Source organism: Coregonus lavaretus (assembly GCF_964263955.1).
Source record: "Coregonus lavaretus genome assembly, chromosome: 1".
Lineage (NCBI taxonomy): Eukaryota > Metazoa > Chordata > Actinopteri > Salmoniformes > Salmonidae > Coregonus > Coregonus lavaretus.
The window spans coordinates 53,882,907-53,903,733 of record NC_139988.1 but is presented as its reverse complement, the minus strand read 5'-3'; the positions used below and the strand labels follow the sequence as shown (position 1 = coordinate 53,903,733).

General features: G+C 44.0%; 1 protein-coding gene across 2 annotated transcripts; it reads right to left on the bottom strand.

Moving 5' to 3' along the window:
• Nucleotides 1-1,610: 1,610 nt before the first annotated feature.
• On the bottom strand, nt 1,611-8,603 carry LOC311130425 (PWWP domain-containing protein 2B-like). Of its 2 annotated transcripts, none has more exons than XM_084163148.1 (3): nt 8,341-8,603; nt 4,200-5,937; nt 1,611-3,351 (listed from the first exon to the last, which is right to left on the bottom strand). In XM_084163148.1, exons 1-2 carry the CDS (start codon nt 8,478-8,480, stop codon nt 4,200-4,202), a joined length of 1,878 nt encoding a protein of 625 aa, XP_084019274.1. In that variant the 5' UTR covers nt 8,481-8,603; the 3' UTR covers nt 1,611-3,351. The 2 variants fall into 2 exon arrangements, with proteins under 2 accessions (XP_084019274.1, XP_084019273.1); XM_084163147.1 differs by having other exon boundaries at nt 4,204-5,937; nt 8,341-8,580.
• Nucleotides 8,604-20,827: the final 12,224 nt, after the last annotated feature.

Below are 20,827 nucleotides of genomic sequence, written 5' to 3'. Positions count from 1 at the left end.
AATGGTCCCAACCTGATCTTGCCTCCTACCGCCTTCTCTCTATCTTTGAGGACATGTATTTCCATTGTTAGAGCACTCAATTGACTATATTGTCAATATAATAGACAATCTTTGGTGCTTTGGTTACAAAATGGCCACTGCACTAGGGTAAATCGAAGCTAGAATGTAGGCTACACTTCACTGGACATCACAATCTGTGGAACATACCTTTTCTCTTTTCCCCATTGATCATTACCATCATTCTGCAAGGCTCCTAATACTGTCTCTTTGTTTGAGTTGTGTGGCCCTCTGTGCGCAACCTAGTATAAAGATACAGATTCTTGGAACCATTGGTGCAACCACACTCTCTCACCGCAGGGTTTAGAAAATGCTGCAAGCCTGCATTCCTTCCCCTCACTTGCATTGAATTGGGTCTGGGGGTGGAATGGATGCTAGGAAACAAACACTGAGCCAAGCGCAGCTCTGAGCATGATGGTCAGCATAATGCCCGCAGGCAAAGACGGTACTTGTCGGGCCATGAAAACACGCAAAACCTCCCAAACAACTGCAATAACCATGGTGAAAAACCACACGCATTTATCAAAAGCACACTTTACGGTATGCCTGTTCAGAAAAACATAGCTGATAGACATTTTAACGGGCCGTGCCTTGAGCTATCCACAATATTCGGCCTTGGTCTTTATTCATCCTATTTGGACAAGTTTAGGGCCAAAGGGAACAGCTTGGAATGAGAGCTATGAAATCTCTGGCAGCAGGGAGAAGAGCAGGTCAGTAGTTTGAGAGGAGTCAGGGGTGGGCTGAGCTTCCTGGTAAGATGATCTGATTGGGAGATGGGTTACCTAACCCTGGATTGGCCGGCGTGCTGCTGTCCCCCTGGTTATGCAATAATGACATACAGGTAACTGCCAAAATAATGGAAACATGAGTATGAAAAATGTATGCAATCACTAGTGTAAGTCGCTCTGGATAAGAGCGTCTGCTAAATTACTAAAATGTAAAATGAGGGTTCTGGCAGCTCGGTTATTGTATGGGGTGCATTTTCCTGGCATGATTTAGGTCCACTCAACCCCTTAGAGGGCAAGGTAAACACCAATAAATACACAGCCATTCTGAGTGATCACCTTCACCCTATAATGAATCATTTCTATCCACAGGGCACAAGTGGTCAATTGTTTGATGAGCATGAAAACCATATGACATGACCGTCTCAGTCATCAGATCTCAACCCAATTGAACACATTTGGGAGATTCTGGAGCAGCGCATCAGACAGTGTTTTCCACCACCATCAACAAAACACCAAATGAGTTGAAGAACAGTTCCACCATTTACAAAATCAGCTGGTAGCAAATCACTGTGATAATAAAGAGAGGATGGCTATCATATGACTAGTCTGGCTAGTGGAGGACAAGTAGTTGAGTTACACTAGGTAACAGATACTGCCTCACTTAACTGAGTTAAACGAGGTGGTGAATGGTTGCATAAAGGTCAACCAGGCTAGACCAGACTTACAGCACAGTAGTGGTGCTGACACACAGGTGAGAGCTAAACTACAAAGTTAGTCAAAATTAATAGCAGTACATTGAAATATACACAAACCAGACAGCACAAGTATTGCCAGTATATTTTATTTTATGTACATGTAAAAAAAAATCTAACAGAAAATAGCCAATAACATTGACCAATGTGGGCAACAGCAGACAGCCATGTAGCTCATCAAATACAGGAATTTCCTGACATCTGCTTCCATCTTAATCATAAACCAGGTGAAAGGGGGAGCTAGGCACTCTCTCCTTCCCCACTCTTCCTAAAGAGTCAATGAAAACCAAAGGGATTCTAAATGGAACACAAAACGCTACAGGAGCTCTGGCTCGTGTTCATTAGGGTTTTGCAACAGAAAGCTCAAATAAGCGATTTCTATTGGACAAGTCCAGGTAGTCCTTGCCTGTTTTCTTCTGTTTGGTGCCTACTGAACAACCCATGGTTCCTGCCGCTGCCGTCCCTCCCTTCCCCCTTCTTTCCAACAGTGCTGCTTTCAACTCCCAAGGTCAATAAAGGTTGATCCTGCAGTCTCTCCCTCTCCGGACTGCAGTCTGCAACCTGTAGCCAGTAGTGAGCATACAGAGTAGCCACCTATCTCCCGCACCCTTCACCAGCACACTCAGAGTTGAATTCACAGTATTCTTACAGCATTTTCGAGTGACTATCAAGCTTTAATTGATGCATAGGGTTTGACATTTTTGACAATTTTCTCCAGTGGAAACATTTGATGGGGCTAGAACTAGGGTCTGTTGAAAGAATGTACAAAGACACACCCGAGACAAAAATGCAAGAATACAGTGTACACAACCACCCCTGAAAGGTTCAATCTCTGGTGTCCCAAAACTTAAATAAAAAAAGTATTCTCCAAGGCCATCGATAGTCAACCGTGATATGAACTTCCGCTGCCTGGCAGTGCTGTAACTCCAGTTAGTGAAAGGACAATGAGCTTACAGCAGGCCACCAAGGTACAGATAAAGTGCTTTTCTTTAAATGACACATTAAATAATGAAAGTGAGTAGAAATGAACTTTGGGATCTCTCATCAACGACCAATACATACCACACTTCTAAGGTATTCAAACCAAAATGGAAGAGACAAATGTTTGAAAAACGTATAAATAACATTACATCGACATTTCCAACTAGGACTGCTGAAGAAGGCTACAAGGATGAATCACGGTATGATAGAAGAAACTACAGTACCATCTCTGGATGGAACACTTTCACATTCTCATATTTGGAAAGTAAAAAAACTTAGTGTAAGACTTTTCACCAGAAATGCGGATATACAGTCTGTTCGAAAAAAAGTGGGTGGGCTTCCAATGAGGATGGCACTGGGACTGAACAGACCTGACGAGGCCCTCTGACTGGTTGTCATTGAACTACTTCACGACCAATCGGTCGGGAGGATGTTTACAAAAGCAGCAGTATGGAGATCTTAAGGAATTGTAAAAAGGTCAACTTAAATTGTTGTGGATAATAAATGGTTACAGATAATAAATACATTCTGATTTGTAGTGTGTTTCTATTGATATGGTTAAAAATAAAAATACAATAATTGAAGAACTGTTCCTTGTAGTCCATGAGATGCCTCAGACTGGCATTTCTTGCTCCCTTATCCAGTCAACAACAATCCACCTGGGCGGCCATTTTCCTCCAGCCATGTGGGAGCGGGGGGGGGGGGGAGACGACACTGTATAAATAGTGACCCTAGCAACTGCACACGCTTCCTTTCTCTCCTGGGGATAGACGACTCAAGAGTCAGAGTTCCGCAAAGCCTTTGAAAGAAGACCATTCTTCAGTCTTCAGACTCTACAGAGAGAGAGAGAGAGAGCAAACAGAGTAATGAGATTAGGCAAATAATGGCAGTACGGTTTCCAATGGAGGGACATTCTAACTACGGGCCTAGACTTTGCACTGGAAGAGTTATGCATGTTTACAGAATAGATGGATTCTCACTTGACCATTCAAAATATGGAACATTTCTAACTGAACCCAAGACACTATCTTCTTTCAGAAGTCACTCTTGAGTAATGCACACAATGGATTTCAGACACTTTAAAGACTGATCTCTGGACAGCTGACGTGGCAAAACTATTTCCATTATGAGTTACGGAAAGAATGGCATTCTCAAAAGCTTATTGTGTGCATTATGAACATAGCTTAGTGCAGGTGTACCTTCACATGGCTACTGGGGCTTCACCACAGCAAACAGTGGCCCTGGGAGCTGTCTGGCAGTCATATCACCCTGAGACAATATTTAACCTAGGTGTAGGTGAATGACCTGGTGCTTGGCTACATGGGGTCTGATTCCACAGACCAATCAACAAAATAATTCAAAGGGAACAAGGGCTTGTGCTTTCGATTCATATGATCAGGCCTAATAATGTTTTATGACAACTAGTGGTAGGCAGACTGAGACCAAATCATACGTCCCTGGGTTCAGTCAAACAAAATCACTCAATTAAGAATATTTTACCATACAAGGGTGTGGTGAGCAAAAACGTAGTTTAGGCATTCAACGAGAAGGTGTATTCTGCATTAAGATTTGAATGAGCTCAGTGCCCAAACCATTGCCCAGCATGTAGCATTAATCCAAGGTACCGGACTACTGTGTATTTAGTGAACAAACTCAAATTGTCTGAGTGTTGTGGACTCACCTACGTTTCGCAGTGTGAGGTGAGTAGAGAGGTGATCTCGGGGCTCATGTGGCCCACAGCCTTGGCAGCTTCCACAATGGCTCGCCGGTACATCCCTTTCTTCTTGCGGTTGAACCGCGACCTGAAAAACTCCCGGAAGGGAGAGAGTTTGGCAACGGAGAGCTGGGAGGTAGTGGGTGAGCCAAACCAGGCCACCTTAGCCTCTGGCCACTGGGCTTCGCAGTTAACAGACTCCTCTTTGCGGCTGCCGCTGATGTGGAGCACCCTCGCCGGCCACCAGGGGAACCCATGGATCTTCCCCCACACCACATCTCCCACGGTCACCGCATGGCCCTCCTCCGTCACACACTTGGTCATGCTGCGCGTGTGCAGGCGCACGGTGAGCGGCGGCACAGTCTTGCTGTTGTCTTGCGAGATCGACGAGGAAGACACAGATGAGATGTGCTCTCCGGGAGCCAGGTCGCACAGCTCCGGGGGCGTGCCATCTGAGCTGAAGGATTTTGATTCGTCCAGGCTATCGGTGCTGCACACAGACAGGCTGGAGGAGTCCGCCTTCCTCTTGCGGAAGTTGATGAGCAGCGTGAGGTCACTGTGGCCTCGGTCTGCCTCCTCTCCGGAGCTCCCTGACCACAGCTCCATGGGGGTCTTCTCCTCAGAGTCCTCCGAGTGGGGCAGGGGACCAGGGACTGGCACCCTGGGGCCTTTCTTCCTTGACCTCTCTACCAGCTCTGCCTCGTACACCGTCAGGCTGTCCTCTCCGTCCCCCAGGGTCGTTACGCGGATCTTTGGGGAGGGGAGGTCCAGGCTGGCTGTTAGGGGCCTGGGGAGCTTGAGTTTGGGAATGGACACTGTCAGGCCCGTCCTGGTGGCGTCCAGGATGTGGCGCTGCTCCTGAGTCTGGGTTAGGGTGGTGGTCTCAGGCACCTTGCCCTGGTGGTCTCTCAGGCCGTTCTGCATCAGTTGCTTGGGGCAGAAGGGCTTGACGGAGCCATGGACCCGAGCTGGGATCTTCATGACCTCGACCTTGGCTTGCGGAGTGCTGTACGAAATCTTGATGACTGGGCTGTGGGGAATGATGTCCGCTGCAGGGAACTTTGGTTCCTCATCCCTTTTGTCCTTCCGGAGCCGCTTGCCGTCGTAGCCAGTGGGGCCGTTCTCCCGTCTCTTGTTGTTATCCTTGGTGGCGTCTGCATCCTCTTTCCTGGCCAACTTGATGGACCCCTCTTTGGAGTCTTCATCGCTGTATGGCGCGTTCTCTTTTCTAGACGTCTTGGTGGTAGGCATCCCATCTTTACTGTCCTCGTCACTGTTCAGCGTGTTCTTACACTTCTCGCACAACACCTGCCGGGGGCGGAGTCTGATGGTGCTCATGGTCATCTGCCCGGGCTCTCGGGTCCGCCTCTTCTTCCTCTTGATTGTTCGCGGTGGTGGCTGAGGTACCCATTGACCATAGCTGTGGCGCACCCATATGGGCTGAGGGAAGGGAGCTCCTTCAAAATAAGGAGGGTATGGAGCCTGCCCGGCGGGCACTGGTGTGGGCAGAGGGGCAGGGAGATGGGCACCTAGTGGATCATTTTCAGGGAGCGTGTTTTCATCCTTTGGTCTATGATGTGAAGCCTGGCTGGGTGGTTTAGTCACCGGCTCCGCTGTCAGGACTTCGGGGATTTCACAACCAGGTTTCAATGCAGGGCACTCCATTGGCTTTGTCGTGACATCTGGTAGGCAGAAAAGCCCAGTCCTATAAGAAAACAGTGAAAATAAATACTTTAGTATGTTTTGTAGCTTCTGAGTGTTTGCACTCAACATTCTCCTTGTGAATAAAGCAGGAATTCCAACTCTTCAATTCACTAAGTTCCTGTTCAAGAACATTAACTCAACTAAATCTATGTGCAACAGATGCACTCCTTTGACCCTGTCGGACCACTTATGAAAGCCCTTATGGTTGCAACACTTCAGTTCGTGTAGAAGACACAATAATCAAACAACAGATGCTAAGTGCTACTTACAACATATGTTAATGCTGTGAACAAGGTAGTTTACAAAACCCACTTCCAAATTCCTAATGAATTAACCTAATCAGTGTAGTTTTCATGTCCCAATTATTTCAATACTATAAAAAAGGCAACATCAAAAAATATTTTCCTTTGTTAGAACATTGCACTTTCAACTCATCACCTATATTAGGGTTTCTACTGAAGTGGGGGTTGGGAGACAGCAAGCAAGCAGGTCGTTGTCTAGCTAGCCTATAGCCTGCCCTCCAGCCGTGTGCTACAAACTGAAAGAGCTGGAGTGTGTTTTCTCAGTAAATTCACGTTCCTTGTCATGCCAGTGGACCTGCAGATGTAATGCGTCCAAGCCTGGCTTCTCTAAGCAGCCCCTTGAAAGGTAGCTGACAGCAGCTAAGGCAGCAGCAGCAACATGGCTGTGCTCTGCTGTCAGAGACAGCAGACAAAGAGACTACAGGATACCCAGGAGCCCCCCTCCACTCCATCTGACTGAACAAAAACAATCCCATGAATCAATCGGGACCCGGAGAGAGCCAGGGGATTCACTTGTTTTCACATCAATGTCTGCTGGGAGCTTGTGTGTTATGAGAATATTAATTAAAACACATTTGGGAAGCCCGAAAGGCGTTTCCCCATGAGCAGCTATTGGCACCTTTTTATAAAGCGGCTCAGCAAGGCCCGTTTCCTGTGCTTTGGGGGAGACCTTTAAAGGCCCTTCTTGAGCAACAAAATCTCAGCCGTCGCAATGATTGACACAGGCAGTACAGAAAGTCCTGGCCTAGGCTGTATACAAGGACATAGCGGTTAACCGGCCATGACTCAAACACTGTTGCCATTTAATCATGTATACCCCATAACCAAATAAAGAGATCCTGCAAAAAAGTACAGATGACATGGAAACTGGAGACACACAATGAAGGGAAATGCATTTTTATAAACCTAAAGGAAGAAGAACTCACATTTTGACACCGACAAGCCAAAATAGGCCTGTATGCCAAAACACTGTTCTTTGTTTAAGCCACAGGGGAAGGTGAATCTCAGGGCATTTGGAGAGATTGATCACATGAACATGTAGGCCTACTTACAGGAAAAGCTGTTAAGATTCTGATGCTGACAATAAATAAATAAACCCAGTGGAATTTAAAGTTGCACTCACTGCACTGTGCTGTGCTAGTGCAACACAAGGCCAGAACATGTGACTAGAGTCCTGGTGTGATGCCAGATAACACATGCCCCATATTAATACCAATCATTCGAAGAAAATGTTATACCTTAGGCTACCCATTGTTAACACCCTATACATAGGCCTAAATGTGATTTCTAGCCAACATTGTCTACTCTAGTTCCCTTTGTCAAGCACAAAGTAGGCCTATAGCCTAGTTTTGCTGGTGTCTGTAACCTCCTTGATAACTCAACAACGAGTGCCATCTTTAACAGCTGTATAATCTCTTATTTTGAGTTTCAGGTCAATCATTTATAAATAGACCTAATTGTATCATTATAAGGGTACAATTCTATGACTTTGTGAGTTTCAACCTAGGCCTGCAGTAAAGGCACCAGAAGTCGGCTAAATTATTAAATGGTGTGATGCCCATCACTTTACATAGGCCTAACTATTAAAACATGATGTAGGTTGATGGATGAATTATAAGAATGCATATACAAAAGTGTAATATGAGAAAGGGTGTTTCAGCAAGGCCTGCCATAGTTGGATACATTGTTGCCAGTCTAAATCTAGCAAACAGTGAACTAGCTTGATAGCTAAGCTAACAATGAGGTATTAAGGTACCCACAAATAGATCTATACTAACCGTCTGTGGTACCCACGTTGGCATAATTTTTATTGAAATGCCCATCGCATGTTACTTTCACATGGTTTTTGGCTTTATCCAAGTTTCATAGTAGTGATACACGTGTTTATATGCTATTAATATGTTGGCTGTAAAAGTGAGCAAATCTGTTAACGTTAGCTGGCTAACTAACTAGCAAGTTAGCTAAACCCCCTTGGAGTATTTTGTATGAAGGCCCATGTAGCTATCTAGCTACATTAGCCAGCTAACACTAGCAGGATAACGTTAGCTAGATAATTACTTTGTGATAAATGTATAACATTATTCGAAAAAAATAAGACTCACTTTTTGTTGCAATCGAGTAATATCCCCATGTAGCTCCTTTCTTGATAGGTTAGCGTAACCACTAGTGTATCGTTAACTATTTGATCGATAGTAACCGGAATCTGAGAGCCGGCCCGCAGCTCGTCGGCTACAGCCTCCATATTTTCCGGCGTGAGATGTCCGGCTTGGCGGTACTCGATCGCGGCCTCGGGAGCCACGATCGCCTCGGTAAAAGATGCTACTCCCTTCTACTTTCGAGCACGGGAGGCTACACCAGGGCACGAAATGATCAACCCCTACCAAGTCAATTACAACAGTTCTGCCACTGGTGACATCACACAAGGAGGACAGTGGAGAGAAATCTTTTTTAATTGCCCCTCTGTCTTGCTTGAAATTATACCATTTGGCTTTCAGTTGATTGACTCTAATGTAGCCACAATTCAGAAAATGTAGCTATTTCATCATTAGCTATAATCTAGCTAATAGCCATGTCTGCTCTGCTGGTTTGCAGACAATTTTTTACCTTCTTGGAATTATGAATGCATGATGTATTCGTATTTATTTGTATCTATTATCTTCTCTTCTATTACATTTTTATCGTGCCATTTCCAATTAAATATAGGCTACCCTCTTTAACTTTCCTGTATTACATGCATCACCCCCATCTTTACTGTCTGTCTGTACTGTGTATCCAAGCAATAAGTAATTTAAGCTATAGCATACAGTCAAATAAGTATACATTATCAATCACTGTATAGCTTCTTTATAGATGTAGGCACCGGAAATACAGTGACCTATTAGGCTATATATGGGACTGATTGACTTGAGAAATTAGGGTTTGTTTTCTTTGGGACACAAGCACTTTATAAATACTATATAATGTAATGGCGTGTCAAATCAAAGTTTATTTATCGCCTACACATATTAGCAGATGTTAAAGCAGGTGCAGCGAACTGCTTATGTTTCGAGCTCCAGTAGTGCAGTAACTGTCTAACAGTACAATTCTAATACACAAATATTGTATTAGAAGAAGTTAAAAACAAGAAATTAAGAACAACGAGCAATATCAGAACTAGCAATGTCAGAGTCCGGAATATAAAAACATGGTGTGTATAGACAGTATGGACCAAGGTTATTATAGTAAACTAAAATTGAAACAAAAACGAATCATGAAAAAACAATTTAGTAAACTGAAATAAAATAATTAACAAACCCCGTTTGAAAAACTAAAAGCTATAGTGAAACGTATATTTGACTCCAGAACTAACTAAAAAAATAAAACCCATCATGACTTATGTTAAGTTTTTTTTTTACCTCACAATTATGGGCAAAAATGTAATGGGGTTTGGTTTTCAAGTTTTTTCTTCTAATGGGGTTTCTGTATCTGGCAGGTCATATTGAGATTAACTTCAATTTAAAGGTAGTATGAAAATGTATGCACTCACTAACTGTAAATCGCTCTGGATAAGAGCGTCTGCTAAATTACTAAAATGCAAATGTTAATGTAGACTGAGCAAGATTTACATTTTTTGTCATTTAGCTGACGCTCTTATCCAGAGCAATTTACAGGAGTTAAAGGTGTTCGATGCAGGCCAGTGCCTTGCTCAAGAGCAGATCGACAGATTTTTCACCTAGTCGGCTCGGGGATTCGAATCAGCAACATTTCGGTTACTGGCCCAACACTCTTAACCAAGTATGGGTAGCTGCAGCCCAATATGGCGACCGGAGTTTGGGCGAGTGGGTGTGTCGAAAGGAGTGGGTGTATGGCAAGCGAATCAGCTAAGTGGGCAGATTTGTTGTCACTCAAGACCGTTTTGCGTGGCTGATTGGGCTGCACCACAACGACTGGTGTTGTGCCTGCGGACTTGAAGTGGCTCCTACTAGGTATCATGGTAGTGTCGCCGGTAGCTACGTGGCAATTTTCTTCCTCACACATAATTTTATTTCAGGTAGGATAGCAGCCTACACAATAAATAACTAATATTGATAACCATCTAGATGTCACCTTGATACATACAGTCTACTACTCAATGGGGAGGGCATAATATATGGCATTTAGCAGACGCTTTTATCCAAATCGACTTACGGTCATGCATACATTTTACATATGGATGGACCCGGGAATCGAACCCACTACCCATGATCTACAACAAAACGGCAACAACAACACTGGGACACAGTGCCCTTCGCTCCCACTTGACAAGCACTACTGTCCAGCAACGTCGTGGGAAGTAGCTAGCTACCTAGTAGACAATACCAGGGTGACAGTCACAGTAAGCGCACACATACAAGACATGAAGCAACAGTTCACCCATCATCAATACTTTTCATCATAAATAAACAATCAGTTTTATAACTGAACATTTACAATTATTTGTATAAAACTAACAGCCCACTCAGCACGTGAAGTCCATGGACGTCGAATTATGGGTGATATCAGGTCTATCCGTTGTGGCCGCTATTTGACATAGGCAGAATATGACTGAAAACGGCCTGAAATCTTATGGGTGCATAATTTAACAACTGAATTTATAACCATTTGAATTCGATATTTTAACCACCAATTTGCTTCTGTGACAAAGTTACCAGTACCTATCTACTGCTGATGCTTAGCTAGTCATTGGTGTGTGCACGTGTAACTAGTTACAGTATGTACAGTATGTAACTAGATAGCAAACGTTAGCAAACTATTTTTTCTCTAGCAGTTAACGTTAGCTACTCTGGGTAATGTTACCTTCAGTCAGATGCTAAGTTACCTAGCTAGTAAACAAGGCGGGAAAGCTGGTTTGCTAACTACGCTACATGACCAAAAGTATGTGGACACCTGTTCGTCAAACATCTCATTCCAAAATCATGGGCATTAATATGGAGTTGCTGCTATAACAGCCTCAACTCTTCTGGGAAGGCTTTCCACTAGATGTTGGAACATTGCTGCGGGGACTTGCTTCCATTCAGCCACAAGCATTAGTGAGGTCGGGCACTGATGTTCGGTGATTACGCCTGTCTCGAAGTCGGCATTCCAATTCATCCCAAAGGTGTTCGATGCAGGCCAGTCAAGTTCTTCCACATCGATTTCGACAAACCATTTCTGTATGGACCAGTCCACTGCTCCAGAGTCCAATGGCGGTGAGCTTTACACCCCTCCAGCCGACGCTTGGCATTGCGCATGGTGATCTTAGGCTTGTGTGCGGCTGCTCGGCCATGGAAACCCATTTCATGAAGCTCCAGATGAACAGTTCATGTGCTGATGTTGCTTCTAGAGGCAGTTTAGAACACAGTAGTGAGTGTTGCAACCGAGGACAGATTATTTTATGAACTACGCGCTTCAGCACTCGGCAGTCCCGTTCTGTGAACTTGAGTGGCCTACCACTTCGTGGCCGAGTCGTTGTTGCTCCTAGACGTTTCCACTTCACAATAACATCACTTACAGTTGACCAGGGCAGAAATTTGACAAACTGACTTGTTGGAAAGGTGGCATCCTATGAAGGTGCCACGTTGAAAGTCACCGAGCTCTTCAGTAAGGCCATTCTACTGTCAATGTTTGTTTATGGAGATTGCATGGCGGTGTGCTCGATTTTATACACCTGTCAACAACGGGTGTGGCTGAAATAGCCGAATCCACTCATTTTCGATTTTATACCCGTCAGCAACGGGTGTGGCTGAAATAGCCGAATCCACTCATTTGAAGGGGTGTCCGCATACTTTTATGTATATAGTGTAGCTTCCTTGCTGTAGTTTAGTGGTTGGGAGTCGACTCCAAAATAATCGATTCCTCGACTCGTTGACCGTCGACTCCCATTTTTGGGTGTCAAGCTTCTCGACTCCTAAGATTCAGTATTTTTTGCAATGGAGGAAACTATTTTCCGTAGTCTACTTCGAGAACACAAACTCTCGCATCTTTCACAGTAAAAGAAAGAGCTATAGGCTATCGCAATGCTGTATTTTGCGATTTCTTGGCTCGCTCAAGTTCACTAAAGTAGGGTCTATCAATGAGTAGGCTGAGCTATTCTACACGCAACAGACCGAAGACCAAACACACGCTAGCGTTTTTCATAGCGAAGAGAAAGAGGAGCAGGCGAGGGAGAGAGGGAATCGGGGCAGGCAGACAGAGAACCGTGCGCATAGGCTATATATCTTGGTCATCTGTATCTATCAATGTCTTGTCTAGCAATGCCTCGTAAATTCACCAAAAGTTTATGAAAGTATATACTAGTATTAGGCTATCAATGAGTATGGCTAAGCTATTCTTCATAGTGTTGGTAAAGTATGGGTATAGCTTTAAAACACTAAAGTGCATTATGGGTAACGTATTAAGTTAACCCTAGGACGCATATTTCGGATGAAAATGACCCGGCCTAATGTTTGTTTTTGCTGTATTGACCCCCCCCCCCCCCCCCCCCCCCCCAAAAAAAAAATGTAATCATCTAATATACAACAATAAAAAAGATGTAATTAATAAAGTATTTATTAAATATCTTGTTTTTAATGTTCATTAATCATCGTTTTAATTTCTCCTTTTTTAACTCATTGCGTAAAAGGAGTTTCATAAGGAGGCTCATAAGAATGTTGCCAGATATACAACCAAAATGGCTTTACAGATGCTGGATGAGGAAGCCATTGGTGCCTCTGACTCAATCTGAGGTATCCAATTTAGATGACACAGACTATGTGCCTGTGGGTCAAGTTGGAGTTGTGGATGCACCTGGTAGTCCAGCTGTCCTAGATGATTCTGCAGATGGGGAAAAGCAGTCAAATAGACTGAGTAAAAAGGGGTCTTACTGGACTGAATATCCCCCCCCCACTAAAGGCAGGACCAGAAGCCATAACATCCTGAGGAGCTGCCCAGGGCCTGTGCCGGGGTCAACAGTTGTGTCACCAAAAGATGCCTGGGAGCTGTTCATTAGTGACAACATCATTGAGGAGGTACACATTTAGAAGGATGGAGAACAGCGACAGCAAAAGGGAAAGAGTGGAGAGAGGTCAACAAAGAGGAACTAAAGGCCTTTATTGGTTTAACCCTCCTCGCTGGCATGGAGAAACACTGGGATGTCTCCACACGGGAGCTATTTTTGGATCCACTGCAGAATCCAATGTATAAGGCCACCATGTCGGTCAGAAGATATGAGGATATCCGTCGCTACCTGAGGCTTGATGACAAGAGGACCAGAGTGTTCAGCAGCCTTCTGATATGTGTGGGACCTTTTCCTAGCAAACTGTAGAGGAAGGTTCATCCCCAGCGACTGCGTCACAGTGGATGAGCAGCTTTCCTCCAGACATGACGCTTGGCATTCCGGCCAAAGAGTTCAATCTTGGTTTCATCAGACCAGAGAATCTTGTTTCTCATGGTCTGAAAGTCCTTTAGGTGCCTTTTGGCAAACTCCAAGCGGGCTGTCATGTGCATTTTACTGAGGAGTGGCTTCCGCCTGGCCACTCTACCATAAAGGCCTGATTGGTGGAGTGCTGCAGAGATGGTTGTCCTTCTGGAAGGTTCTCCCATCTTCATAAAGCGCAAAGGATAGAAAAGTCAGCTGCTGGTGTTCTCAGTGCAACACACCCGTCTGCAAAGAGCACAGTCACATGCTTGTGGTTTGTAACAAATGCATGGACTAAGACAGCATATGTAAGCATGACACACACGCATACACACTTTGTTCCTTTTAGTGTTTATGTTTTCTAAATTCACAATTGTTAGTGTTGTCGTTTATATTGATGATGAACTTTGGATTTTCAAATAAACGTTTTGAAATATTAGAAAACATGCTAATGGTTGTTTTATTTTGTTCTTCACACTAAAAGGTTGAATGTGAAACATTGATTGTAAAAAAAATATGCTAATATTTTCAATAGCCGTTATGAATTTTCATAATTTGTTATCATTGAAATGTGTATCAAACCGTTGAAGAGAGACTAAAAACATAACAAATAAAAATAAAATGATTGAAAGGTCCAAATCATCACTCAAAATAATTATGTTCTACAAAATTGCTAATATTTTAGACCCATATCAATAAAACACAGATATTACATTATCGGGTCATTTTGACCCGGCATATGCATTCTTTGGGCGTCATGTTTACTATGCATCCTAGGGTTAACTTTTGTTTTTGAGGCAAATGTTGTGGTGATGGAGATGTAGCCGAACTGTGAGCCGCTCTTTTTGCTCCGTTAGCCCACTATTTTATTTTGTCATTCAGACTACCTCACATGGTGTACAGGTTTAATAAATGTCAACTTCTTCGGTGGAATTCCAGACTAACTCGTCATTAGCAGCGGATAAAGGGGAATTACCCCAGAGCAGAGCATTGCTCTGGCCCTGGAGCTAGCAAGTGAAGGCTCCCGTGAGCCATCCCGACTACGGTCTGGAGGCAAGGCAAGAAAGGTAACAATAGTGCCAGTGAATTGAAGTTGAACTTCGCCAAATGCATCAGTTTAACTAGGCCTAAAATGTGCAATAAAAAGTATTGTGCCTATAGCTTATTTAATGAAACCCTGGCTAGCTGTTAATGTCCTGGGTCAGGGCTCTCCAACTCTGTTCCTGGAGAGCTACATTAATGTAGGTTTTCACTCCAACCTCAGTTTTAATTAACGTGATTCATTTGATCAACCAGCTAATTATTGAATCAGATGCAATAGATTAGGGTTGGAGTGAAAATCTACAGGATGGTGGCTCTCCACGAACAGGGTTGGAGAGCCCTGTCCTAGGCAATAGATCTCAAAGCAGCATCCCCGCTAAACTTTTTTAAAATGGCAAGTTCACTTTCTCATCCATAAACACAGTTAAGTGCAAATACAGTTCAGCAGCTCAAATCAGCAGGATGAAGGGCATTTTAATTAGGAAGGACATCTACCATGGATCGCTAAAATAATGATTATGATCACACTTCATCGATTTAAATATTATGGGGAGACCTATACCTTTGGCAGCCAAGCAGAAGTTATCAGTGTAGTCTATTATCGTCTAGACGTGATGTTGAAATATCTTCACGCCTACAATAAAACCTCCAGGCTTCCGTCATGAGATTCAATTGAATACAAATAAATAAATAAATAATTACAGGGGGGCATTTGGAAAAACTAATCCTGTGGGAATGGTCCTCTGGAATAACGCACATGCTTGGATAATAATTACAAAACCAACGTCTCTAGTCATACCCGTCCGAATAGGGCTATAACTATAATCTGACCATAATTCTATCCTCCTGATTCCTGCTTACAAGCAAAAACTAAAGCAGGGAGTACCAGTGACTCGCTCAATATGGAAGTGGTCAGATGATGCGGATGCTACGCTACAGGACTGTTTTGTTAGCACAGACTGGAATATGTTCCGGGATTCATCCAATGGCATTGAGAAGTATACCACCTCAGTCAACGGCTTCATCAATAAGTGCATCGACGACGTTGTCCCCACAGTGACCGTACGTACATATCCCAAACAGAAGCCATGGATTACAGGCAACATCCGCACCGAGCTAAAGGCTAGAGCTGTTGCTTTCAAGGAGCGGGACACTAATCCGGACGCTTATAAGAAATCCCGCTATGCCCTCAGACGAACCATCAAACAGGCAAAGCGTCAATATAGGACTAAGACTGAATCGTACTACACCGGCTTTGACGCTGGTCGGATGTGGCAGGGCTTGCAAACTAATACGGACTACAAAGGGAAACCCAACCGCGAGCTGCCCAGTGACATGAGCCTACCAGAGGAGCTAAATGCCTTTTATGCTCACTTCGAGGCAAGCAACACTGAAGCATGCATGAGAGCACCAGCTGTTCCGGACGACTGTGTGATCACGCTCTCCGTAGCCGATGTGAGTAAGACCTTTAAACAGGTCGACATTCACAAGGCCACAGGGCCAGACGGATTACCAGGACGTGTACTCCGAGCATGCGCTGACCAACTGGCAAGTGTTTTCACTGACATTTTAAACCTGTCCCTGGCTGAGTCTGTAATACCAACATGTTTCAAGCAGTCCACCATAGTCCTGTGCCCAAGAACACTAAGGTAACCTGCCTAAATGACTACCGACCTGTAGCGCTCACATCTGTAGCCATGAAGTGCTTTGAAGGGCTGGTCATGGCTCACATCAACACCATTATCCCAGAAACCCTAGACCCACTCCAATTTGCATACCGCCCCAACAGATCCACAGATGATGCAATCTCTATTGCACTCCACACTGCCCTTACCCACCTGGACGAAAGGAACACCTACGTGATAATTCTATTAATTGACTACAGCACAGCGTTCAACACCATAGTGCCCTCAAAGCTCATCACTAAGCTAAGGACCCTAGGACTAAACACCGCCCTCTGCAACTGGATCCTGGACTTCCTGACGGGCCGCCCCCAGGTGGTAAGGGTAGGTAACAACACATCTGCCACGCTGATCTTCAACACTGGGGCCCCTCAGGGGTGCGTGCTCAGTCCCCTCCTGTACTCCCTGTTCACCCATTACTGCATGGCCAAGCACGACTCCAACACCATCATTAAGTTTGGTAGGCCTGATCACCATCAACGATGAGACAGCCTATAGGGAGGAGGTCAGAGACCTGGCCGTGTGGTGCCAGGATAACAACCTCACCCTCAACGTGATCAAGACAAAGGAGATGATTGTGGACTACAGGAAAAGGAGGACCGAGCAGGTTGAGAGCTTCAAGTTCCTTGGTGTCCACGTCACCAACAAATTATCATGGTCCAAACAGACCAAGACAGTCGGGAATAGGGCACGACAAAGCCTATTCCCCCTCAGGAGACTGAAAAGATTTGGCATGGGTCCTCAGATCCTCAAAAGTTATACAGCTGCACCATCGAGAGCATCCTGACCGGTTGCATCACCGCCTGGTATGGCAAATGCTCGGCCTCCGACCGCAAGGCACTACAGAGGGTAGTGCGTACGGCCCAGTACATCACTGGGGCCAAGCTTCCTGCCATCCGTGACCTATATACTAGGCGGTGTCAGAGGAAGGCCCCCCAAAAATTCAAAGACTCTATTCACCCAAGTCATAGACTGTTCTCTCTGCTACCGCACAGCAAGCGGTACCGGAGCGCCAAGTCTAGGTCTAAAAGGCTCCTTAACAGCTTCTAACCCCCAAGCCATAAGACTGCTGAACAATTAATCAAATGGCCACCCGGACTATTTACATTGACCCCCTCCCTTTGTTTTTACACTGCTGCTACTCACTGTTTATTATCTATGCATAGTCACTTTACCCCTACCTACATGTACAAATGACCTCGACTAACCTGTACCCCCGCACATTGACTCGGTACCGGTACCCCCTGTATATAGCCTCGTTATTGTTATTTTATTGTGTTACTTTTAATTTAATTTTTTACTTTACTTTATTTAGTAAATATTTTCTTATCTCTATTTCTTGAACTGCATTGTTGGTTAAGGGCTTGTAAGTAAGCATTTCACGGTAAGGTTGTATTCGGCGCATGTGACAAATACAATTTGATTTGATAACATGGCAAAGAATAGTCTTATCAGCGTAAAGTGCGCCGCATCATCCCATGGGGATCCGTCAAGGTGGCGCACAGCAGAAATACTGTGTCACACCCTGGCTCTGGGACTCTATTTGTTGAGCCAGGGTGTGTTTATTCTATGTGTTTATTTCTATGTTGGGGGGTTCTAGTTTGTTGATTTCTATGTTTGCCTGAGTGACTCCCAATCAGAGGCAACGAGTGTCAGCTGTTGGCTGGTTGTCTCTGATTGGGAGCCATATTTAAACTGTCTGTTTTCCCTTTGTGTTTGTGGGTTTTTGTTCCGTGTTTCGGTCATTGATACCGTGGACGTCACGAGTCGTTTCTTGTTTTGTATTCATGTTTAAACTTGAACTAATTAAAGTATGTTTGTTCATCACGCTGCGCCTTGGTCTCTCCCTGACGATCGTGACATACTGTATCACTGACATATTTTAGTTCCTACACACCTCCTTCTATATTCAAACAAAATAAGCCTTTTATAGGCAAATGGGCAGCAGTGGCATAACTGTTAACTGTCATGGTAGGATAATATCAACAGAAATTGTTTTACAATATGTTGCCATGCCAAAGCTCATTTTTGCTTTTTGCTTATTTTCACAGATCAGCATGGTGTTGGTGGGCTGGTACACAAGGTATATCATGTAACAGTTGGGTTTCTGCACAGCTGATGTTAAAACATAAAATACATTTGAAGAATTATCATTCTAAAACGCTATATATCCACTGTGTGTGTGTATATTTTACAAATGTTCCATCCTGAGAACAAATCTCTTTTCTCCCAGGTAACCAGGTATTTCCCGCCAAAACCGGAAGTGTCATTCAAAAGCATTATAAAGCATATAAATACAGTTGAAGTCGGAAGTTTACATACACCTTAGCCAAATACATTTAAACTCAGTTTTTCACAATTCCTGACATTTAATCCTAGTAAGAATTCCCTGTCGTAGGTCAGATAGGATCACCACTTTATTTTAAGAATGTGAAATGTCAGAATAATAGTAGAGATTTTATTTCTTTCATCACATTCCCAGTGGGTCAGAAGTTTACATACACTCAATTAGTATTTGGTAGCATTGCCTTTAAATTGTTTAACTTGGGTCAAACGTTTCGGGTAGCTTTCCACAAGCTTCCCACAATAAGTTGGGTGAATTTTGGCCCATTCCTCCTGACAGAGCTGGTGTAACTGAGTCAGGTTTGTAGGCCTCCTTGCTCGCACACGCTTTTTCAGTTCTGCCCACACATTTTCTATAGGATTGAGGTCAGGGCTTTGTGATGGCCACTCCAATACCTTGACTTTGTTGTCCTTAAGCCATTTTGCCACAACTTTGGAAGTATGCTTGAGGTCATTGTCCATTTGGAAGACCCATTTGCGACCAAGCTTTAACTTCCTGACTGATGTCTTGAGATGTTGCTTCAATATATCCACATAATTTTCCTTCCTCATGGTGCCATCTATTTTGTGAAGTGCACCAGTCCCTCCTGCGGTTGGGATGGTGTTCTTCGGCTTGCAAGCCCCCCACTTTTTCCTCCAAACATAACAATGGTCATTATGGCCAAACAGTTCTATTTTTGTTTCATCAGACCAGAGGACATTTCTCCAAAAAGTACGATCTTTGTCCCAATGTGCAGTTGCAAACCGTAGTCTTGCTTTGTTATGGCGGTTTTGGAGCAGTGGCTTCTTCCTTGCTGAGTGGCCTTTCAGGTTATGTCGATATACCTTCAGGCTCTGATCAGTCCCTACACCCAAACGAGGGCATTGCGTTCATCCACCTCTGGCCTGCTGGCTCCCCTACCTCTGCGGAAGCATAGTTCCCGCTCAGCCCAGTCAAAACTGTTCGCTGCTCTGGCACCCCAATGGTGGAACAAGCTCCCTCACGACGCCAGGACAGCGGAGTCACTCACCACCTTCCGGAGACATTTGAAACCCCACTTCTTTAAGGAATACCTGGGATAGGATAAAGTAATCCTTCTACCCCCCCCTTACCCCAACCCAAACCCCAACCCCCAAAAAATTATACAAAAATACAAAAATAATACAAAAAAAAACATAAAAATAAAATAAATAAAAAAACATTGTAAAGTGGTGATCCCACTGGCTATAAGGTGAATGCGTAAATGTAAATGTAATATAGGACTCGATTTACTATGGATATAGATACTTTTGTACCTGTTTCCTCCAGCATCTTCACAAGGTCCTTTGCTGTTGTTCTGGGATTGATTTGCACTTTTCGCACCAAAGTACGTTCATCTCTAGGAGACAGAACGTGTCTCCTTCCTGAGCGGTATGACGGCTGCGTGGTCCCATGGTGTTTATACTTGCGTACTATTGTTTGTACAGATGAGCGTGGTACCTTCAGGCGTTTGGAAATTGCTCCCAAGGATGAACCAGACTTGTGGAGGTCTACAATTTTTCTTCTGAGGTCTTGGCTGATTTATTTTGATTTTCCCATGATGTCAAGCAAAGAGGCACTGAGTCTGAAGGTAGGCCTTGAAATACATCCACAGGTACACCTCCAATTGACTCAAATGATGTCACTTAGCCTATCAGAAGCTTCTAAAGCCATGACATCATTTTCTGGAATTTTCCAAGCTGTTTATAGGCACAGTCAACTTAGTGTACGTAAACTTCTGACCCACTGGTATTGTGATACAGTGAATTATAAGTTAAATAATCTGTCTGTAAACAATTGTTGACTCCAACCTAAGTGTATGTAAACTTCCGACTTCAACTGTATCTGGATTTGATTAGAGCTTTTATCAGCATGAAAATTCAAACCTGATGCTACCTGAGCCTGATGAGCCATATATTATATACATTTTATGAGCCCTACATTAATGACATTTAATGAGCCCAAGCCCAAAACAGCCCAAATGAGTGTGCCCTTTTCCAATACAGTGCCTTGCAAAAGTATTCACCCCCTTGACGTTTTTCCTATTTTGTTGCATTACAACCTGTAATTTAAATGGATTTTTATTTGGATTTCATGTAATGGACATACAGAAAATAGTCGAAATTGGTGAA